The 18,909-nt window shown below is 32.0% G+C and overlaps 1 protein-coding gene across 2 annotated transcripts; it reads right to left on the reverse strand.

The window, feature by feature from the left end:
* Window positions 1–8,148: 8,148 nt before the first annotated feature.
* On the reverse strand, window positions 8,149–10,730 carry LOC148880124 (putative carboxylesterase 8). Of its 2 annotated transcripts, none has more exons than XM_088961958.1 (2): window positions 9,399–10,730; window positions 8,149–8,506 (listed from the first exon to the last, which is right to left on the reverse strand). In XM_088961958.1, exon 1 carries the CDS (start codon window positions 10,400–10,402, stop codon window positions 9,404–9,406), a length of 999 nt encoding a protein of 332 aa, XP_088818084.1. In that variant the 5' UTR covers window positions 10,403–10,730; the 3' UTR covers window positions 8,149–8,506; window positions 9,399–9,403. The 2 variants fall into 2 exon arrangements, with proteins under 2 accessions (XP_088818084.1, XP_088818085.1); XM_088961959.1 differs by lacking the exon at window positions 8,149–8,506 and adding an exon at window positions 8,711–9,043.
* Between the last annotated feature and the right edge of the window lie 8,179 nt (window positions 10,731–18,909).

Below are 18,909 nucleotides of genomic sequence, written 5' to 3' on the forward strand. Positions count from 1 at the left end.
ATTCCTATATCTCTATCAAAAAGTTAATCACCATAGACGCATTAAGAACAAAGAATTCAAATGTCATCAATTCAAATATGAATGAATGCCAAACGAACCATGCATATTATCTCTAAGATGCATTAAATCCATTTTCTTGAATAGTTGATCTGATTATCTAAACCCTTTCTCAAGCAATTCAAGCAATCCAAGAAATAGGAACAATTCGGCCAAGATTATTCTATTAATTGAAAACCCTAATCAAGAATCCCAAGAATAAATCACAATAAATTGGGCCTGCTAAAATATTAATTACATATCAGATTTGAAGTCCATCATGGTTCTTATAAAAGAAAGAAAGAAAGAAAGATTCAATAAAAACAAATCATGAAACCCTAATCGAATCTAGTTACCAAATTTTAGAATCAAAGAAGAAGACAACCTAAGATTTCTGCATCAATCTTCGATCTCCTTGATGTGATTCCTCTTCAATTTGCATTCAGCAGCCTTCTCTCTCTTCTCTAGCACTTCTCTTCTTCTTCTTCTTTGGTTTTCTCTTCAAGGGTCTGAACCCTAATTTCTTCTTTTTCTTTTCTTTTTATACTCTTCTCTTCAGCCTTTTTCTTCTCTAAAGTTGGCTGCCTTTTTGGAGCCTCCCTAGGGATGCGGTTGGGCTGTAGTTGGGCCTCCCTCCTTGGTGAGCTGAAGTGCTTCTCTTATAGAGTTTTGGCTGGGCCTTTCTTCTAAGTGTCTCCCATAAGGTTTCGGCTGGGCTTTCCTTCTAGATGGGCCGAAATGCTTCCCTATTCGCCCTATCAGCATGTCTTCATGCTATCTTCACCCTAAGCTGTCCCAAACTCTTGGTTTCCTGAAATTCAGCTCAATTAGTGTGGAAATCATTGAAAATCATTATCAAAATCAGGTATAAAGCAATAAAAATAATGTGTAGCATATGCACACATCAAACTCCCCCACACTTAAGCTTTTGCTTGTCCTCAAGCAAAGATATTACTCATAAACTGACCATCCCCCAAATTATTTCCACCTATCGAATGAATTTTAGGATGAGAATGCGTTAAGTGATCAGAAATCCTGCATTAGCACTCTAATTCATCCTCGTGATTAGCCACTCTTACCACATACATAAGAACCAAGGAAGGGGGGAAAATGAGATTCTTCATGCTCCAGCACTCACTTCCGTTCCATATATATAGCAGCTCCTTGACCGCCATAACTAACCATCACCTCAAACGTGGTCTCAAATCCTATCAATGCACTAAATTGAATGTTCAACCATAATTTTGTCCCTTTGAACCTCAGCCATCATCGAATTCTTTTCTTTCTTTTTTTTTTCTGGTGTGAGTGCATTTTATGCTCCATCTCACACGTGTCACAGGCTAGAGGCAAATAACAATACTCATATTCCAAGTTGCTAGTTTTACTATTCAGCTTGGAATAGCGGAGTTGGGACTGAACTCATATCATAAACCGCTAGTTTTACTATTCGGTTCATGACAGCGAAGTCATTTGGACTTTGTCCCTTTCTCTTCTCTTTTTTTTTTCTTTTTGCAATTATTGAAATCCATGCATTAACAGTTCATGATGTGCACTAATGGCTCGAGTTTCATTCGAACTTCAATCAAGAACCCTATACACATGGATAGAGTTAGTGCTGGTCATGATGAAAGTCTTATTCGGCTTCCTTAACCTCACATATTATGATAAAATTGGATAAATCACAGGAATAAATTCTAGCACTTACAGTTATTTCCTTCAACTTCATCGTATTCCCTCTTGGAATTCATCTTATGGACAACAATAATTTTGAGAGGAATTCCAGTTTACACGGCCTATCAATGCATTTATGTATTGGGGTGATTGAGGTGCATAGCTACAGCCTCCCCTACACTTATCATGAACATTGCCCTTAATGTTCATAGAGATAGAATGTGGAAATGAATTCAGCAATGAGGGCAGTGGGACTTCAAGCAATTGAAGGGGATTAGAGAACTTCACTGAAGAGCGTTCTGAATTCTGAATTGGCTCTTCCATTTGGCCCTTCTAGCTACTGAGAACCAAAAGAAACTAGGAGGAGAGAATGAAAAACACTAGGGGTAATCAGCAATCTGCGATATTCAAGTCAAAAAAAAAAAAAACTCAAATGATGCGGAAAAACAAAAACAAAAAAACAAATAAAAATAAGAACTACTTATCAACATTGGGTTGCCTTCCAATAAGTGCTTGTTTTTTGTCTGAACCTTGATAGTCTAGTGGCATCAACGATCATCTAGGTATACAGTCAATGGGGCAGGCAATGTCCCATCCACTATATATGGCTTTAGGCACTAATCATTGACCTTGAATGTGCCTTGGGTTGGGTGTTTTACCTCTACAGCTCCATGAGGGAAAACTTGTGAGATGGTGAAGGATCCAAACCACCTCGATTTCAGCTTGCCTGGAACAACTAGAGGCATGAATTATATAATAGCACTTGCTGCCCCACCTAAAAGTCACACCTCAACAAGTTCTTATCATTCCATCGTTTGGTTCTTTCCTTGTAGATCTTGGCATTCTCATAGGTTGCAAGTCGGAATTCATCCATCTCATTCAACTACATTCGTCTCTGTGCTCCTGTGGCCTGCAAATCAAAAGTTAATAGCTTCAGGGCCCAAAATGCCTAATGCTCGAGTTCAACCAGTAAATGACATGGTTTTCCAAAGACCAACCTATATGGGGACATGCCAATGGGTGTTTTGTATGCAATCATATATGCCCACAATGCATCATCTAGCTTGATTGACCAGTTGGCGTGCTATCGTAGGCACCCAAAAATAAACCTCTACTCGTAAAAATGGAATGTAGTAGTGCGAGTAGGTATCGTTCCCACAGAGAGTATCTAACCCAAATTATGTGCTACGTGAATCAAAGATGGAGGGGGTGTATGTAACGGAAAACATATTTAAAATAAGAAAAATCAGAATTAGTAAAGAACACAATTTAAATGAGAATTTAGGTAATTTCGAGTGCTGAAATTAATCAAGGAACAAATCTTGGTCTAGGATAGCATCCACCATCAGAATTACACTACTGCTCATCGATGCAAAGATAAATCAATTTAAACTTTGAATATTCATCGTAGGAATTAATTTCCTGCATCTTCCTACTATCAGTTAATCGAAAAACAAGCGGTCCTCTTAACCCTTACTACTGAACAACCCCTAAACAAGCATTAAAGATTTAATCCAGCAATTGCATTAAGCATTAGAGATCGATGAAGCTAAACAACACAAGCACAAGCGGTTGCATTTAATTTAGTCGACTATTCTTCATAGAATCTAACAATTTCTGACATAGCAAACCATTAAACCCTAGTTGCTTCGCAGATTAGAGGGATTAAATAATTACGGATTTGATATCTAATCTAGCAATATATTGTAACGAATAATAAACTAGTAGGCCTTCTTAGCAATCAAACGAAACAGTCATAGATATAAACATAGAAGAACATTCGATATCCAAAGCATGAATTAAACAATAAAAATCAAATTAGATCTCACAGTTTGGTGGATTCTGAGGCTTCTGCTTCCTTCGACCAAGTATAAGAGTTTAGCCACGCATGGTCATGGTGAAAATTCCCAAGAAAATTAGAGAATAGGGAAGAGGGGCAGAGAGAAGAGAAGAGAAGAGAGGTTCGGTTGCTCCCAGTCTGCTTCTTTCTCCCTTGCTTGCTGATTTCTTGTCTCCAAGGTTGAGTGGTGCCTTGGGTGCTAGTCCGCCCCCTTTATATAGACTTAGGAGGGAGCTGTCTCCTACTCCTCTAAGGAGTTCTTTCTTCATTGGGAGTTTAGTTCTCTAACAGATAATGCCTAGATTAGATCTAATCTACTCCTATCTCCTAACTGGTAATCTTAATCTCTTTTATCATTCTAGAAATACAATGGAAAATTGAATCTGATAGGACTCTTTAATGTTTCTTATTCTTGCATTCGTATTGGGCTTCTACTGCGAACTGGGCTTCTATGCGAATTGACTTAGACTTCGGGCTCAATTTTGACCTCGATTCAGTCTGAATATATCAAAACTCAAAACAAGATAGTTGTAGAGTTTTTCCTTATCTTTCCAATGCATCTTGAATTATCTCAATCGGAGTTCGGATCGGAGAGTTATGCCCAGATTACTGCATGACACCAAAATTGTGCAAAATTACCCGATTAGCCTTGTTTTTCACCCTACGCCTTCTTTCGTGCCCTAAATAAGTTCGCATCTGCTGGTCCTTTTTGGACTGGCAAGTGACTGATCCTCACCAATAGTCATCCTCCTTGCAGCAGCCCAGCTTCATTTAAACAAAAGTAAACAGGGTCAAACTAACGGCTGTCTGGACTCCAAATAACACATTTCAATTTAATTAAGCTTTGCAGTTGAGTTCCAAAATCAACCAAAAAGGCACAAAAGCTATTTTTTTCACAGTAAAACTTTTAAAAGCCTAAACTATAAAAAGTTAAAATAGATTTTGTGGGTAAAAGATCCGAATTGATTTTGTGCAGTAGTGTAATGGATTTTATTTTGGGGTGTTTTGATTGGACAAAGCTCTTCTAGTACCACGTCTCATAGATTTTTTTTTTCTTTTATTTTTTTATCATCACTATTATATTTTGGATAAATGACTTAAATATACCCTAAGCTTTCATAAATTAATTTAAATGTACTTTGAGTTTTTCAAATAGACTTAAATATACCTTGTGGGCTTGTGGGTTGACCCCATTAAACTTAAATATACCTCATTTTTTCTACTTTTTCTTGAATCTCTTTTAATATTTTAAAAATCCTATTTTACCCTTTGAAAATAATAGAATCTTTTAAAATAATATTCTTCCTTTCTTGCCCTATTTTTAAATCGCAACAGAACTTGATTGCTCAAGGATCTTGCTCTATTTTTATTAACCTAAGTTTTCTGTTGCAACCATACTAATGCTGCATTTGACATTCCTTATTTTAAGGGCTTATCTTCTTTTTGCACTTAAAAACATTTTAATTGCAAAAAGGAATGCCAAACGCAGCCTAATTGTCTAAGGCTTCCTATTTGACTAAAATATGAGTATGTATAAGAAGCTTGGCCATGAAGAACAAATTGGAAATGGAGAGGGAGAGGAAACAAAGATTTAGACCACTGAAGAAGTTACTCTCAAAACCCATCTCTATAGGACCCTTTTTCTTTGGTGCCAAAGGTTGAAAGCTTATGCGTTGGGAGCAGGGGTGGCAACAAGCCGAGCTTTCCACGGGCTGCTCGAGCTTGGCTCGGTTTTAGTCGAGCTTGACCCCAATTTAGTGTCTCAATTATTAAACGAGTCGAGCTCGAGCCTACTAGAGCTCGACTCGTGAGGCTCGTGAGCTGACTCGAATATATATATATATATATATTATAAAAATATTATAATTATTAATTATTATAAATATTAAATTTTTAAATATAAAATAAATAAAAAAATTATATATTTTTTTATTTTTATAAAATATAAAACCAGACGAGTCAAGCTGAGCTCAAGCCTTGTAGAATAGTCTCAAGCCGAGTTCGACCTTGGTACTATACGACTCGGCTCGGCTCAACTCGAATCCACCCCTAGTTGGGAGGATTCTTTACCAAAGAATGGGAGCTCACATAGGGGAGAGACAGAAATTTGTTGCTACTGTAAAGGGAAATTTGATTGTCTACACAAAAACCTTATTCATGTTCTTTGTCCTCCTTTGAAACTCCCAAACATCCTCTCACTCATCAACAATGGATCCTATTTGTTGGCATGTTGATGAAGCTCTTGTCTTCAAGGTGTATTGGAAACATCTCCTGATGATAATACCAAAAATAATGATATCATCATCAAGAAATGTTCCCAATACACAACAGGGATGTGATGTGGGACGTTGTGGGGAGAAATCTTGTGGGGGCTCATTTGGTCTCTAATTTATTAGCCCCTACTTCAAACAATTTCACCATTATGATGTCAGAATCACTGAAAACTCAATGGCACCATTACTTTGGGCCATGTTCCCAGAGAAGGAAGAGGATGGGGTTGTAATTAGGGAGCATGTTCTCAAGTTTTTGTTGCCAATAAATCACTCTAAGGAAGCTACTAATCCAATTCCATACACTCTGAAATTTCATTCTTTCCATTGATACATATGTAGATAATAGAGGGTAAAAAGGTCTTTTACAGCCATAAGGTATATTTAAGTCAATTTAAATATATTTAGGTCAATTTAGAAAAACTCTGAGTATGTTTAAGTTTTTTACCTGTATATTGTTTTGACATTATATTACATATTACAATTGCAAAGGGATTAAAGGCCAGGGTGGGGTACAGAGTAGTAGGGTGTATGTGAAGATCCATGGCCAGTTATATCAATTTATTTTGAAAGGTTGCTTATGAATTGGATTTTGATCTTATTAGAATCTGAATCAAATTCAGTTAAGTCCTATATTGGATTATTGTAACCAAATTACATAAACTCAGATGGTGTTTGGAAGCGTGGGTGCTTTTTGGGACTGATTTTCAAGAAAAAATATCCATGCTTTCAAGATCCATTTTTCAAAAAAAAAAAAAAAAAACACTTATGCCATGTAGGTAGTGAGTAACACTATGCTGTTTGGTAAGGTGATTTTCATCACCGTTTTTCATGTATGTGCTGATAGGTAAGCACCACATAGGATACACATCAGTCAACCGTTGGGGGAAAAGGTTCACTGATACATGAAACGCCAAATTTGGCATTTCATGCATCGGTGGGGTTCCAATTTACGAGGCATGCCCGATTTTTCAATAAACACCTGAACTAAACATTCATAAATATGGGTGTTTGTTGAAACGCCTATGTGGATTTGACATGGCACTGCTTTTTTGAAAAACGGCCACGGTTTCAAACATCCCCTCAGAAAATACAATCCGTTTATTAGGGCATTTTTGGGAGGGCTTCAGCTAGCTTTGGCTAAGCCATGTTGAAGAAGATACCAAAACTAATTTCATCGGAAAGTTGATTCCTCAATTCATTTATTGCTTTCCAGGTTTTTCACCAAACATAACTTCAGGGCTTACTTGCAATGCTAGAAGCCCGTTGCGTGAAAGCGTCTAGCTTTCCAAGGTAGGCTCTACATGAAAAAGCCTAAAGCTATAAATCCCAGAAAGCCAAATACGCTTTAATTGAGCTATTAAGGGAGTGTTCTGTAGTGTGGATGAGAAATTGATGGGTGTGGACCGGTCCACACCACTACACAGTCGATCATAAATGTTTAATTTTTGCATTTTATATGGTAAACAAATTGAAAAAAAAAATCATCAATATGTAGGCAACAATTGCATTTTTTAAATAATTAAAAAATAATATTTTAAATGTTAAAAAATTAAAAATTAATATTTAAAATAAATAATGAAGAAAAGAGTTGAGAAGGAGAACCGTCAAACTTGTGCTAAAATTAACATTAAAAATTATTATTTTATTGATAAAATATTAACAATTTTAAAATTATTAAAAGATTAAATAAAATAAGAGTATTGGACCAATGTAACACAGGTGCATTACACTGAAACTTTCCCACAAACTATCCACACCATAGTGTAAACCATCCACAAGAAAAAACTATAAACGATAAATTGGGGTGTGGTCCGTCCCTGTCTATACTATTTTATAGACGGGGACCATTCACACATAGCATAACACCATATCTTACCGTGAATAGGACCAAAGCGGTCCCGTCCATGATATTTACATACCTAGCGCCACCTAAATTAACTTTCTTGAAAAACTAGTTTTAATAGCTTCTTCAAGGTGGCTCACTGCCCATTTGGGAGGTGCAGCAGTTTCTAGGATTATAATATGTTTATAATCCCATATACACTTCTTAATAATTCTGAAATCTTTATAGTACTTCAGTAATTCAATGGTTTTTCTTCAAAGTTTCAGCTTAGATTTGTACAAAGCTCCCTTCGGCTATGTTTGGCTTGAAAGAAAATGTAGGGAAATCTATACAAGATTTGTAAAGGCTTTTCTACCTTTCCCTACTTTTTCCTTTAAAACAAACATAGCGTTAGGTTTAATATTTTGTTCCATCGTCTTCAACAAAACAAAATGAACATGATAAGGTTTCCATAAATTCTTGATTCTTCACATCGCACATAAACATAAAGCGGCTATTAATTTGGTTCACTCCCATTTCCAATCATTTAAATCTTTGTGAGTTGTAGACTTGTAGTTGTAAGCCCAAAACATTAAATATACACGTATAAAAGAATCTCTAAATGGTTCTGTTTGTTTCTGGATGTATGGGAGTAGTACAAATAGGTAGAGGATATATAAATTCTGTGTGTCCCACTTTTCTTTTTTTCTTTTTTGATATTCCTTTTGAAGGGGGGCGGAGGCAGCCCATCCCCTAACCCAGGTGCCAGGAGACCTTATCAACCAGCTGATTAATACCTTGCCAGTAGTCCATTTTATATTAAAAATAAAATCCCTCACCTCTTGCAAGCAAAAGCTCTGCAGTCTGCACACATATAACATTCAATTACACATTGTTTTGGTAATGTTTGTAATATCTTTTGTTACAGTTAGATTCCCATGCTTGCAGAGTGTATATATATATATATATATATATATATATATATATATATATATATATTGCAGGGAATCCCATGGCAAAAAAAAATAAAAAAAAAATCATTTCATATAATAGAGAATTGAGGGAGAATTTAGGGAAGAAGGTGGCTTCATGTTGCATTAGTTATTATGATGCAAAATTTGCATTGCATAAGTGTAAATGAGATAAGAAATACAAGTTTTATATCAATTAAGAATACAAATCATAATTACAAATAAACAAACATATGCAAACATTTCTAATAGACATGGATGGCCATTTCTGATCCAAGCTACTTTACCCATTCGCCGAGGGGTGATTAGGCATGTGAGAGATCTTTTGTCAATGGTGGGAGTAGAGGAGTTCAGATCAAGATTAGTAGCATCAATCACATCAATTGGACGATCTATATCTTCAATAGCTCTCCATGTTGTATGTCTCAGGCTTTATTAAAAAAGAAAAGTAAATAGATTTTATAAATTCTTCCAACTCATAAACTTTTATAAGGTTTTTATAACTTGCCAACAATTACAAAAGTGAGGAAATACATACAAAAAGCCAATCAAACCATAAATTTCCCAACAAAAATACATGATTCACAAATGGGGGATTCCGGATTCGGGCGCATCACAAAACAATTGGAATGGATCGGATCTAAGACGAATCGGATCAGTCCGACAGCCTTACTCGACAACAGACTAAAGAATCAATGAGATTGAGGTTTGGACTTTGGAGCACAGATACAGTCAGTCCTAATTATCACAATAATTACTGCTAATATTGTAAATAATTAACTTACACGTGTCAATTCCTGGTGGCAAACGAGTGGATGAAGCTCTTGATGACCACCGATAAGGCCTGAGCTCTTGCGGGTTCGAAGAGGTCGATTGCATGATAACCTCCTTCCTCAAACCGAGCAACCACGTCCACCCCAAACCCGTCCAACATCTTCACAAACTCCTTCTGACGGTCGATCAGTGGGTCCCCACCGTACCCCGTTACCAAGCATTTCGGTAGGGATCCGATCATCCCCTCCTTCAACTTCTGGGGGTGGGACCCCATTGGGTTACTATACTCGTGATCTCGATCGGCATCGCTGGGGAGCGCCAACTCCCACATCAGATCGTTGACTGGTAGAGGAATTATACGGTCTTCGTTCAGTCTCATTTCCGATTGGGTCCTCTGGACCCCACCGAAGTACGGCTCAATAAAAATAAGCCCACTGATGTTCACAGGCCCAAGATCCAAGCCCAACGCGCGCAATCCGGCGTGGTAGATTATATTGCCACCGGAGCTACTGCCCATGAGGAAGCACATGGAAAAATCGACGTAGTTCCTCAGCCAACGGTCACCGTTGGATTCATCCAGCGCCTGATTCTTGACCCAGAGAATTGCATCCACGGCGTCTTCATAGGCCGCGGGGAGACGGTGTTCCGGAGAAAGGCGATAACTGACTGAGACGATCACCGCCGGGAATTCACTCGCCATGTGAGCACATGACTCGTGGAACTGTTGAGTTGCAGAGGTAAAAAGGATGAAACCTCCGCCGTGGAAGAAAATTAGGAGAGGGAGCTTGGAATCGGGAGTGGCTTCACGAGGGCGAAAGATGCGGACCCAGGTCTTGTTGGCGGGGTTGATAGTAACGTCTTTGGTGGGGACGGATTGGAGCGAGACGGAAACATCACCGGTTGCTGGAACGTCGGAGCTCGGATGGTGTCGGGTGAGAGAGCCGTCCGGGTTAGGAACGATCTTGAGGTAGTCGTAGGGATTGATGGAGGTTGCAGTTGGAGAGGGATCTGCCATGATATCTGGAACTTTCGACTGGAGTGCCGTGCCGATTGATCTTCTGCGTCGGAACTCGTAACTCCAAACGACCAAATCTCAGCCGCTAAGAAACCGTTTGGGCGCTTTCGTTTGCCTTTCTTATCTATGTCTCCACTCTCGAGTTGCCACTTCTGCGTCGGAACTCGAAACTCCAAACGACCAAATCTCAGCCGCTAAGAAATCGTTTGGGCGCTTTCGTTTGCCTTTCTTATCTATGTCTCCACTCTCGAGTTGCCAAACAAATCCATGTCTTTCTTATCTCATAACGAATTAAAGTATGTTGCTGATTGCAATTATATAAAGGTTATGAGAGGTGGAGCAATTATTTTCTCGTGGATCCCTTTTAGGTAAAATAAAGAAATAACATCCCTTTATTGCTAATAAAACAAATATGTAGCTAAAATGCGCGATTGCGTGATTGCGCATGCACTAGGGTGATGACATGCAACGTTTTCACTTCAGACGTAAGCGGATTCGATATATATCTATATAGTCCATGCTACAATGTATCTCCTAAAAAAACTTTAGTGCCAACTGTCTATTCTGTCTGGGATGTCAGTTACCATGACAATTCTCATGGATAAATTAGTTGAACTGTTCAAAACATGTCCAGTCCAGAAATTGTCTCAACAGTATATGCCCTTGGGCCCCAACGGCCAAAGTTAACCTCTCTCTCCTTACTTCAAACTCTTTTCTTAATTTTTTATTTTTTTAATTCTATATAATTATCTATTAAATCAATAAGAAAATCATATAGGCTTAATTATTTTTAACAATCATAAAGATATAATGATTTGCTTACTTAATGTTTAGTCAAGTAGCATCACTTTCCTCCACTTTCTTTTAAATTGTCAATATTTCTTATTTATCTCTTAAATTATCTCTAATTTAGTAGTGAGATTCTCTCCAAAACTATCTCTTCCAATTTATCATCTTCGCCACTTTTTATCTATGACTATTTAAATAAAGTTTTAATTAAAAATTTTCATAATTATTTAAATATTATAACAAAATTATATACTAAATTTCAAATACTTATTCAAAATATAAAATTAATTATAATATATTTAATGATATTTATATTATTGATAATTCCATATTTTTATAAAATTCATCATTAAATTATGTAGTAACAATATAAATAATAATTTAATGAATTATTCAATTTAAATTTTATTCAAATAATAAAATTTAACATTAAAAAATAAAACACCATTTAAATATTTCAAAAACTTAATATCATAAATAGCAAAACATTAAAAATAGCTAAATAATTATATAAAAATATTTAATATCATGTAATGACTTTAAAATCAATAAAACTCAAATAATGAAAAATTTTAAATATTTTAAATATTAATTAAATATTTAATATGACTAAATTTTAAATAGTTAAAATAAAAAAACTATGTAATAAATTTAAGAAATTTCTTACAAGAAGAAAATTAATTATAATAGATTTCATAATATTCATATTAATAATAATTTAATATTTTACAAAATTAATAATGAATTATGTAATAATAGTACTAATTTAAATTTTATATATTATTCAATTCAATAAATAATTAATATTTTAAAAAATTCAATAATAAGATTATTTAAATAACTAAATAATATTTTAAATCACTAATTTGACTTATATCAATTAATAATTGTAGAAAATAATTTTCAAAAAATTAATACTTATTAGTAATTATTTATATATACTAAAATTAATATTTATTTTATTTTCAGTAATTATTTATTATATTTTTTTTATAATTATGTTTTCAATAATCATTTATAAATTTATTTCTGTTTTGTTATTTAACAGAAAATTGTCAATTATTATTGGCGATTAAACAACTATTATTTAACTTTTGAAATTTAATTTATTGTATTCTTGTTATAGATTTATTTTTAGTAATTATATATTTTTTATAATTTACATATTAATATTTATTAGAGAGTAAACTATTATTTGAGATTACACTATTTATTGACTAATTTAATATATTTTCAGTATTTTTTGTATTTCTGTAATTATTGTATTTATAGATATATATTAGATTTTCATTATAAATTTATGTTCAATGGTTCTATACTTCTACTATAAATTTTCAATAATTATTAGGGATTAAACTATTGTTATTTATTAGAGATTAGACTATTAGTTTATTTGAAATTATGAGTATTCAATGATTGGTTTAGTTCAGTTGCAAGTTGTTTCAGCAACCAAAGGTCAAGTCGGGAGTTTGTCATCCGAATCCGATTAACCATTAGTAAAAACCTACCAACTCAGGTTGTATCGGTTTGGGTCTATTTTCAACTTGGTTTGTTTGTTCAAAAGATTTAAAATTAAAAACTAAATTTAAATTTAATAAGTTACAGTGGTATCATTAAAAAATAAATTTAAAACTTAAATTCATGATATAAAATATTTTAGACTAAGAAATATGGGAATTTTTCCACTTTCTTGTATTAAAAAATTAAATAATAAAATAAAAAATATTAATATATATTTATGATCTGGTCGGTTCAATTTTGGTCAGTTTACAAATGGCCAAATCAAAATGGACCTAACTTAATCGAGTTGGAAAGTTGCCAAACCAAAGCCGATTGGAAATACTAGAAAACCGACTAACTCATGTTGAGTTCGATCGGATTGGTTATTAAAAAGTTAAATTTTAAAACAACTATATACTCATGTATTTCCATTGTTTAACTTTCACTTAATAAAGCCCATGCATTGCACGTGTCCCTGCTAGTTGTTGTATGTATAGTAAGACGGTCCATGTCACCATGCTTCCCCTTGATTCATTACCCCCCACCTTGCATTTTCCTTGACTCTCTCTCCTCTTCCCTTCCCACCACTCCTATTAAGCCAACTCAGAACCCTCTATCTCCATTTCCTTATTAGTTCAACATATTTTACCTAAATCACTCTTTCCCTATAACTTATTCTTCTCACTCTCTCTACCAAAATAACTATTCTCCTTAATTAACTCAACTCATCTTTGCCTCTCTCTCTCCCCCCTAAGAGCATTCCTATCCTATTGAGACGTCTCCTATATAAAAACAATTCTAAAATTTCTCTTTATTCCCTCTCTCTTAAAACCTCTCCACACTCTTAATTTATTGTTCTTAAAGCTCTCCTAAATTCCTTTCCTAAAACCTCTCCCCATTCCTAAAATATTGCTCATAACTAATCCCCACTTTCTCACTTCTAAGTAAGACATCTCTCTCTCTCTCTCTCTCTCTCTCTCTCTCTCTCTCTCTCTCTCTCTCTCTCTCTCTCTCTCTCTCTCTCTCTCTCTCTCTCTCTCACTATTCAATTCATTTACTTTTGGTTTTCATTAATCTGACCCATTTACTTTGAATGGTATATTACCTATTGCTTATAACTAATAATTTCATTTTATTTTATTATAACCCATACCAAAATAAATTAATTATTTTTGTTATTAATTAAAAATTCCCAAACAACATTACTATTTTTAATAATTATTATTTTTCATTTTAGTAATAGTTATTGGATTAATTACTAATATTGTCAACAATTTAATAAAATCTTACCAAGATTAATTAATTCTTTTCAAGATTAGTTGAAAATACCAAAACTCACTTAAAATATATTATTTATATTCATGATTTACTAAAAATTACCAAAATATATTGTTATTTTTAGTAATTAATATTAGTAATATATTAATAATTCATGATTAATTAATTAGTGATATATTACCAACAAATCAATTAATTACTATTAATAATTAATTTTTTTAACTAATATTAAAATTTAAAAATTATTAGTTGTTTCATGAATAATTAAATTGATTATTAAATTAACTATTATTATTGTTAATAATAGTAATATTTTATAAATTAAGAATTATAAATTTTATTAATTCATAATTAAGAATTGTTAATTATAATTATAAATTTATTAATATTTTTAAATATTAATTATAAAATTAAAAAATAATTATTAACTATTTTTGTGAATAACTAAAAATACCATAAAATATTACTATTCTTAGTAATTAATATTATTGTTAGTAACTATAAATTAAAATTAGTGCTATTAATTAATTACTAATGGGGACCTTGCGATGGACGAGTTTTGTTAAAAGAATTTGAGGCGAAAGGAGCTAGGGGTGTACCTTGGGTTGGGTGGGCCTAATTCAATCCTGACCCAATTCAGCCCAAGCTTTTGCACAAGTTGGGATTGAGTTTTTTGAACTTCAAGTTGGGTTTAGGCCAAGAAACTTAAGGCTAGCATAAACTCATGTTGGGTTTAGGTTGCGGCCTTAGGTAGTTTAAGCTTGACCTCACCCAATTTGAGCATGTGCCAACATTTTATAATATGCATATCTGCATATTATCAATATGTTCTACTTAGAAATTGGGCTATAAAGCTCAATACGCCCAAGCCCAAGTCCAACCCAAGATGTTAGGTTAAGCTTGGGTTGGGCCTAATTTGATAAACTCAAGCCTGTGTTAGTAAATTATCAATAATTATTGTCATTCTATATTTCTATTTTTGTTATATATTAGTAAATTATCTGTAATTGTTGAAAATTAGCACTAATTTTTCTCTTTCCAACTTAGGCCCAACCCGAGCTTTAACCCAACATCTTGAGCTGGGCTTGGGATTGGACTTGTTGAGCTTTGTAGCCCAATTTCTAGGTAAAATATATTGATAATTTGTAGATATGTATATCACAAAATGTTGGGCGAGCTCAAATTGGTCGAATCAGCCTTGGGCTACCCAAGGCCTCAACCCAAGCCCAACCTGAATTTAGGTTAGGCTTGAGTTTTTTGGCTTGATCCCAACTTGAAGTTGAAAATTCAAGCCCAACCTATGAAAAATCTTTTGTAGAGTTGGGTTGGGCTTGGGTTAGGGCCATTCAAACTGCACCCCTAACTCCTTTTGCCTTAAGTTCAAAGCTTGTGCATCGCATAAGTCCCCATTAATATATATATATATATATACATATATATATATATATATATATATATATATATATAATAATTTAGTAGAGAGTTTTCCTCCTAATTATCTCCAATTCCTACCTATCCTCTCCCCCACTTTTCATATATACCTATCGAAAGGAAGTTTGAATTAAAAGTTTTAAGAATTGTTTAAAATTTATAACGAAATTATGTAATATTTTTAAAGTATTTATTCAAAACACAAAAAATAATTATAATAGATTTAATAATATTCATATTATTAATAATTATATACTTTTTGAAATTCATAAATATTAAATATTTAAAATAGCTAAATAATTATATGACAAAATATTTAATATTATGTAATAACTTTAAAATAAATAAAATTTAAATAACAAAATTTGTAAAGATTTTATATATTATTTAAATATTTAAATAACTAAATATTTTAAATAACAAAATATTTAACATAACTAAATTTTAAATAGTTAAAATAACGAAATTATGTAATGAATTTAATTTTTTATAGAAGTGGAAAAATAATTATAATAGATTTCATAATATTTGAATTGATAACAAATTATATAATAATAATATAGCTTTTCATTTTATGGATTATTAAATTCAATAAATAAGTAATGTTTAAATAACTAAATAATTAAATAATATCATAAATAGCTAAATAATATTTTAACTATTATTTAAAAAACAATTAAAATAGACTAAATAACGAAATTATGTAATAACCTTTAAAATTTTATCTAGAACACAAAAATAATTATAAGAATATAAAATATAAACAAAAATTTAATTTGATTTAAAAAAATTAAATATAACATATAAAATATAAAAAAATTAATTTGTTTCTAAACAAATTAAATATAACATATAAAATATAAACAAAAATTTAATTTGTCTTCAAATAAATTAAAATATAAAATATAAACAAATTAAAATTTTAAAATTTTATTGAAATAAAGAAAATAGATTAAATAATTAAGATGTATTGAAGCTTTCAAATAACAAAAATAGGTAATAGCTTTAAAAAAATGTTTATAATAGATATTAAAAAAATAGAATAATAATTGCAATTATTAATGTACTAATAATAAAAACATTACTTCAATTACGTCAATTAGTAATTATAGAAAATAACTTTCAAGAAATTTGATATAAATTAATAATAATAATTTTAAAATCTTAATCTATATTTATTATATATTTATATGTACTAAAATTTATATTTGTTGTATTTTTAGTAATTCTTATTGTATTTTTGTGATAAATATATTTTCAATAATTATGTATAAATCTATTTTGTTCGAGATTAGACTATTAGTTTAGTTGAAATTAGGAGTGTTCATGGGTTGGTTCAGTTTAGTTATAGGATGTTTGGCCAACCAAATTTACCTGGTCGGGTTGGGAAGTTTGTCACCTGAAACCAATCAACCATTAGTGAAAACTAGCAAAATTTTTATACATGAAAAAAATACATATTATTTAAAATTAAATTATAATATTTAAATTTATAATATAAAATATTTTAAAGAAAGAAATATAGGAAGTTCCCACTTTCTCATATATATATATATATATATATATATATATATTAAAAGAAGAAAGTGAAGAAATTTTCTCCTTTTTTTGAATTTTTGAATTTTTTAATCTATGTTTTTATTAATTTAACCAATTCAATTTCTACACTAGAACCATTTTTGGCCACGTTGGGTGGATTTCAATTAACCAATCCACATTTTTTCATATCTGACAAACATAATTAATGTATTTGATCCATTCTTAGCCATGTCCGAATGCTTTGGAAGAGTCATGTTTCATTAGGACTCTAAGAGGTTTATCATGTCCAACCTCTTCTAGATCATGTCCAACCAAAACACTTTCAGTGTTCTCATGATTCTAAGAGGTTTTAGTGTTTATTTTCTACTTTTGTTCTCCATTGTTTTTCTTCATTCTGTTCTCACTTAGGGGGTGTTCTTTTTTTAGATTTTGAGAGGGGGAAAGTTGATCAATGGGATTTTGGTTCCCATTGACCAAGAACCATATTTTCTTTTTTCAGATTTATGTGGAGAGCAGCAAAAGTTTATTTTCCTGGTAAGTGATACCCATTTCCTAGGTGAGTAAATAACTTTCCCACCTATGGGGAAAAATGCCAACACTTGAATGGAACAGAAATTCCTCTTTTAATAATGGACTTTTATGGTTAAAATGGTCATTACATTATTTACTTGGGAAATAAAAGAACATGGATAAGATGCATTTACTAGGGTAAGTGTTTCCCAAGAAAAACTTACCCAAGTAATTTCATTTACCCTATCCGGGTAAATAACTTACCAAAAAGTGAACACGACCTTAGTGTTCTCATGATTCTCTGCCAGCCCACCTAGATCCATTCTATTCTCCATTTTTTTTTCCTTATGTTTTTCTTCTCGTCATAGCTTCGACAAGTAAAAACGCTTCCCCATCTCCTTTCTTCTTTCAGTATTCTGAACCCAGTTTTACATTCGATGGTTTTTGAATAAAAAACAGGGGCAGGAAGATGTTGCTTTGGACTAAAAATAGGCGTTGTTTTTGACTGAAAACAGGGGCAAAAGGAGACCAGGTGTGATCAGTACATTTTGCTCTTGATCCGTTTATTTTTGCTACATGTTTTTGATTTGAATCTATGCTGCGAACACTATAGATGTGATTAGTATGAAAAAACTTTAAAAAGGAAACCCAAAAAAATAAGAGAAGTCTTATGTTGTAAAAAAATGTCATTTTTTACTAACGAGGCGAAGATAAAGATAAACGGGTCGATGCTGACCCGTTTTCACTAATCAATTAACGGGTCAGTGTTAAACCATTTCTGATTGAGTTGATTACCATGTTATAGATGGTGGTTAGATCTATCGTGTTGTACACGGTTACCTACTGTCATTTGTTAAACTATATACATAAAAATATACAAATATATAGGTTATTGTTTATATCAGTTTAACCATATTCTGGAATTTTTACTAAAATTAAACTATAATTGATAAAATTGAAGTTTGTTGAACGTTTTAAACTGTAGTTAGCAGTAATTATATTTAAACTATATTAAAGTTTAAGCTAATTTATGTTTTAAATTATAATTAACAGTAATTACATTTTAAGTTTAAATATTACCAATTGTTCAACTATAAGTTTAATTATCAATGAATTATAATTTGAAAATAAATTATAAAATGACAAAATAATTATTATTTTGAATTAACAGTAATTATATTTAAATTATGCATTTAAATATACTATATTTAAATTATATTTTAAACTATAACTAATATTAATTATATTTATGCATGATTATATATCTAAAAAATTAGAAAATTATAAACTAATTATTATTTTGAATTACCAGTAATTATATTTAAATTATTTAAATTATAATTTAATAGAAAATTTCTCTCCTAAATTATCTTAAAATCATATTTATCCTTTCCCACACTTTTTATCTATATCTATTTAAAGAAAGTTTGAGTTAAAAATTTTAAGAATTATTTAAAGGG

The sequence above is a fragment of the Nelumbo lutea genome, chromosome 1 (assembly GCF_056320005.1).
Source record: "Nelumbo lutea isolate HS-2025 chromosome 1, American lotus-T2T, whole genome shotgun sequence".
In the NCBI taxonomy this organism is placed as follows: domain Eukaryota; kingdom Viridiplantae; phylum Streptophyta; class Magnoliopsida; order Proteales; family Nelumbonaceae; genus Nelumbo; species Nelumbo lutea.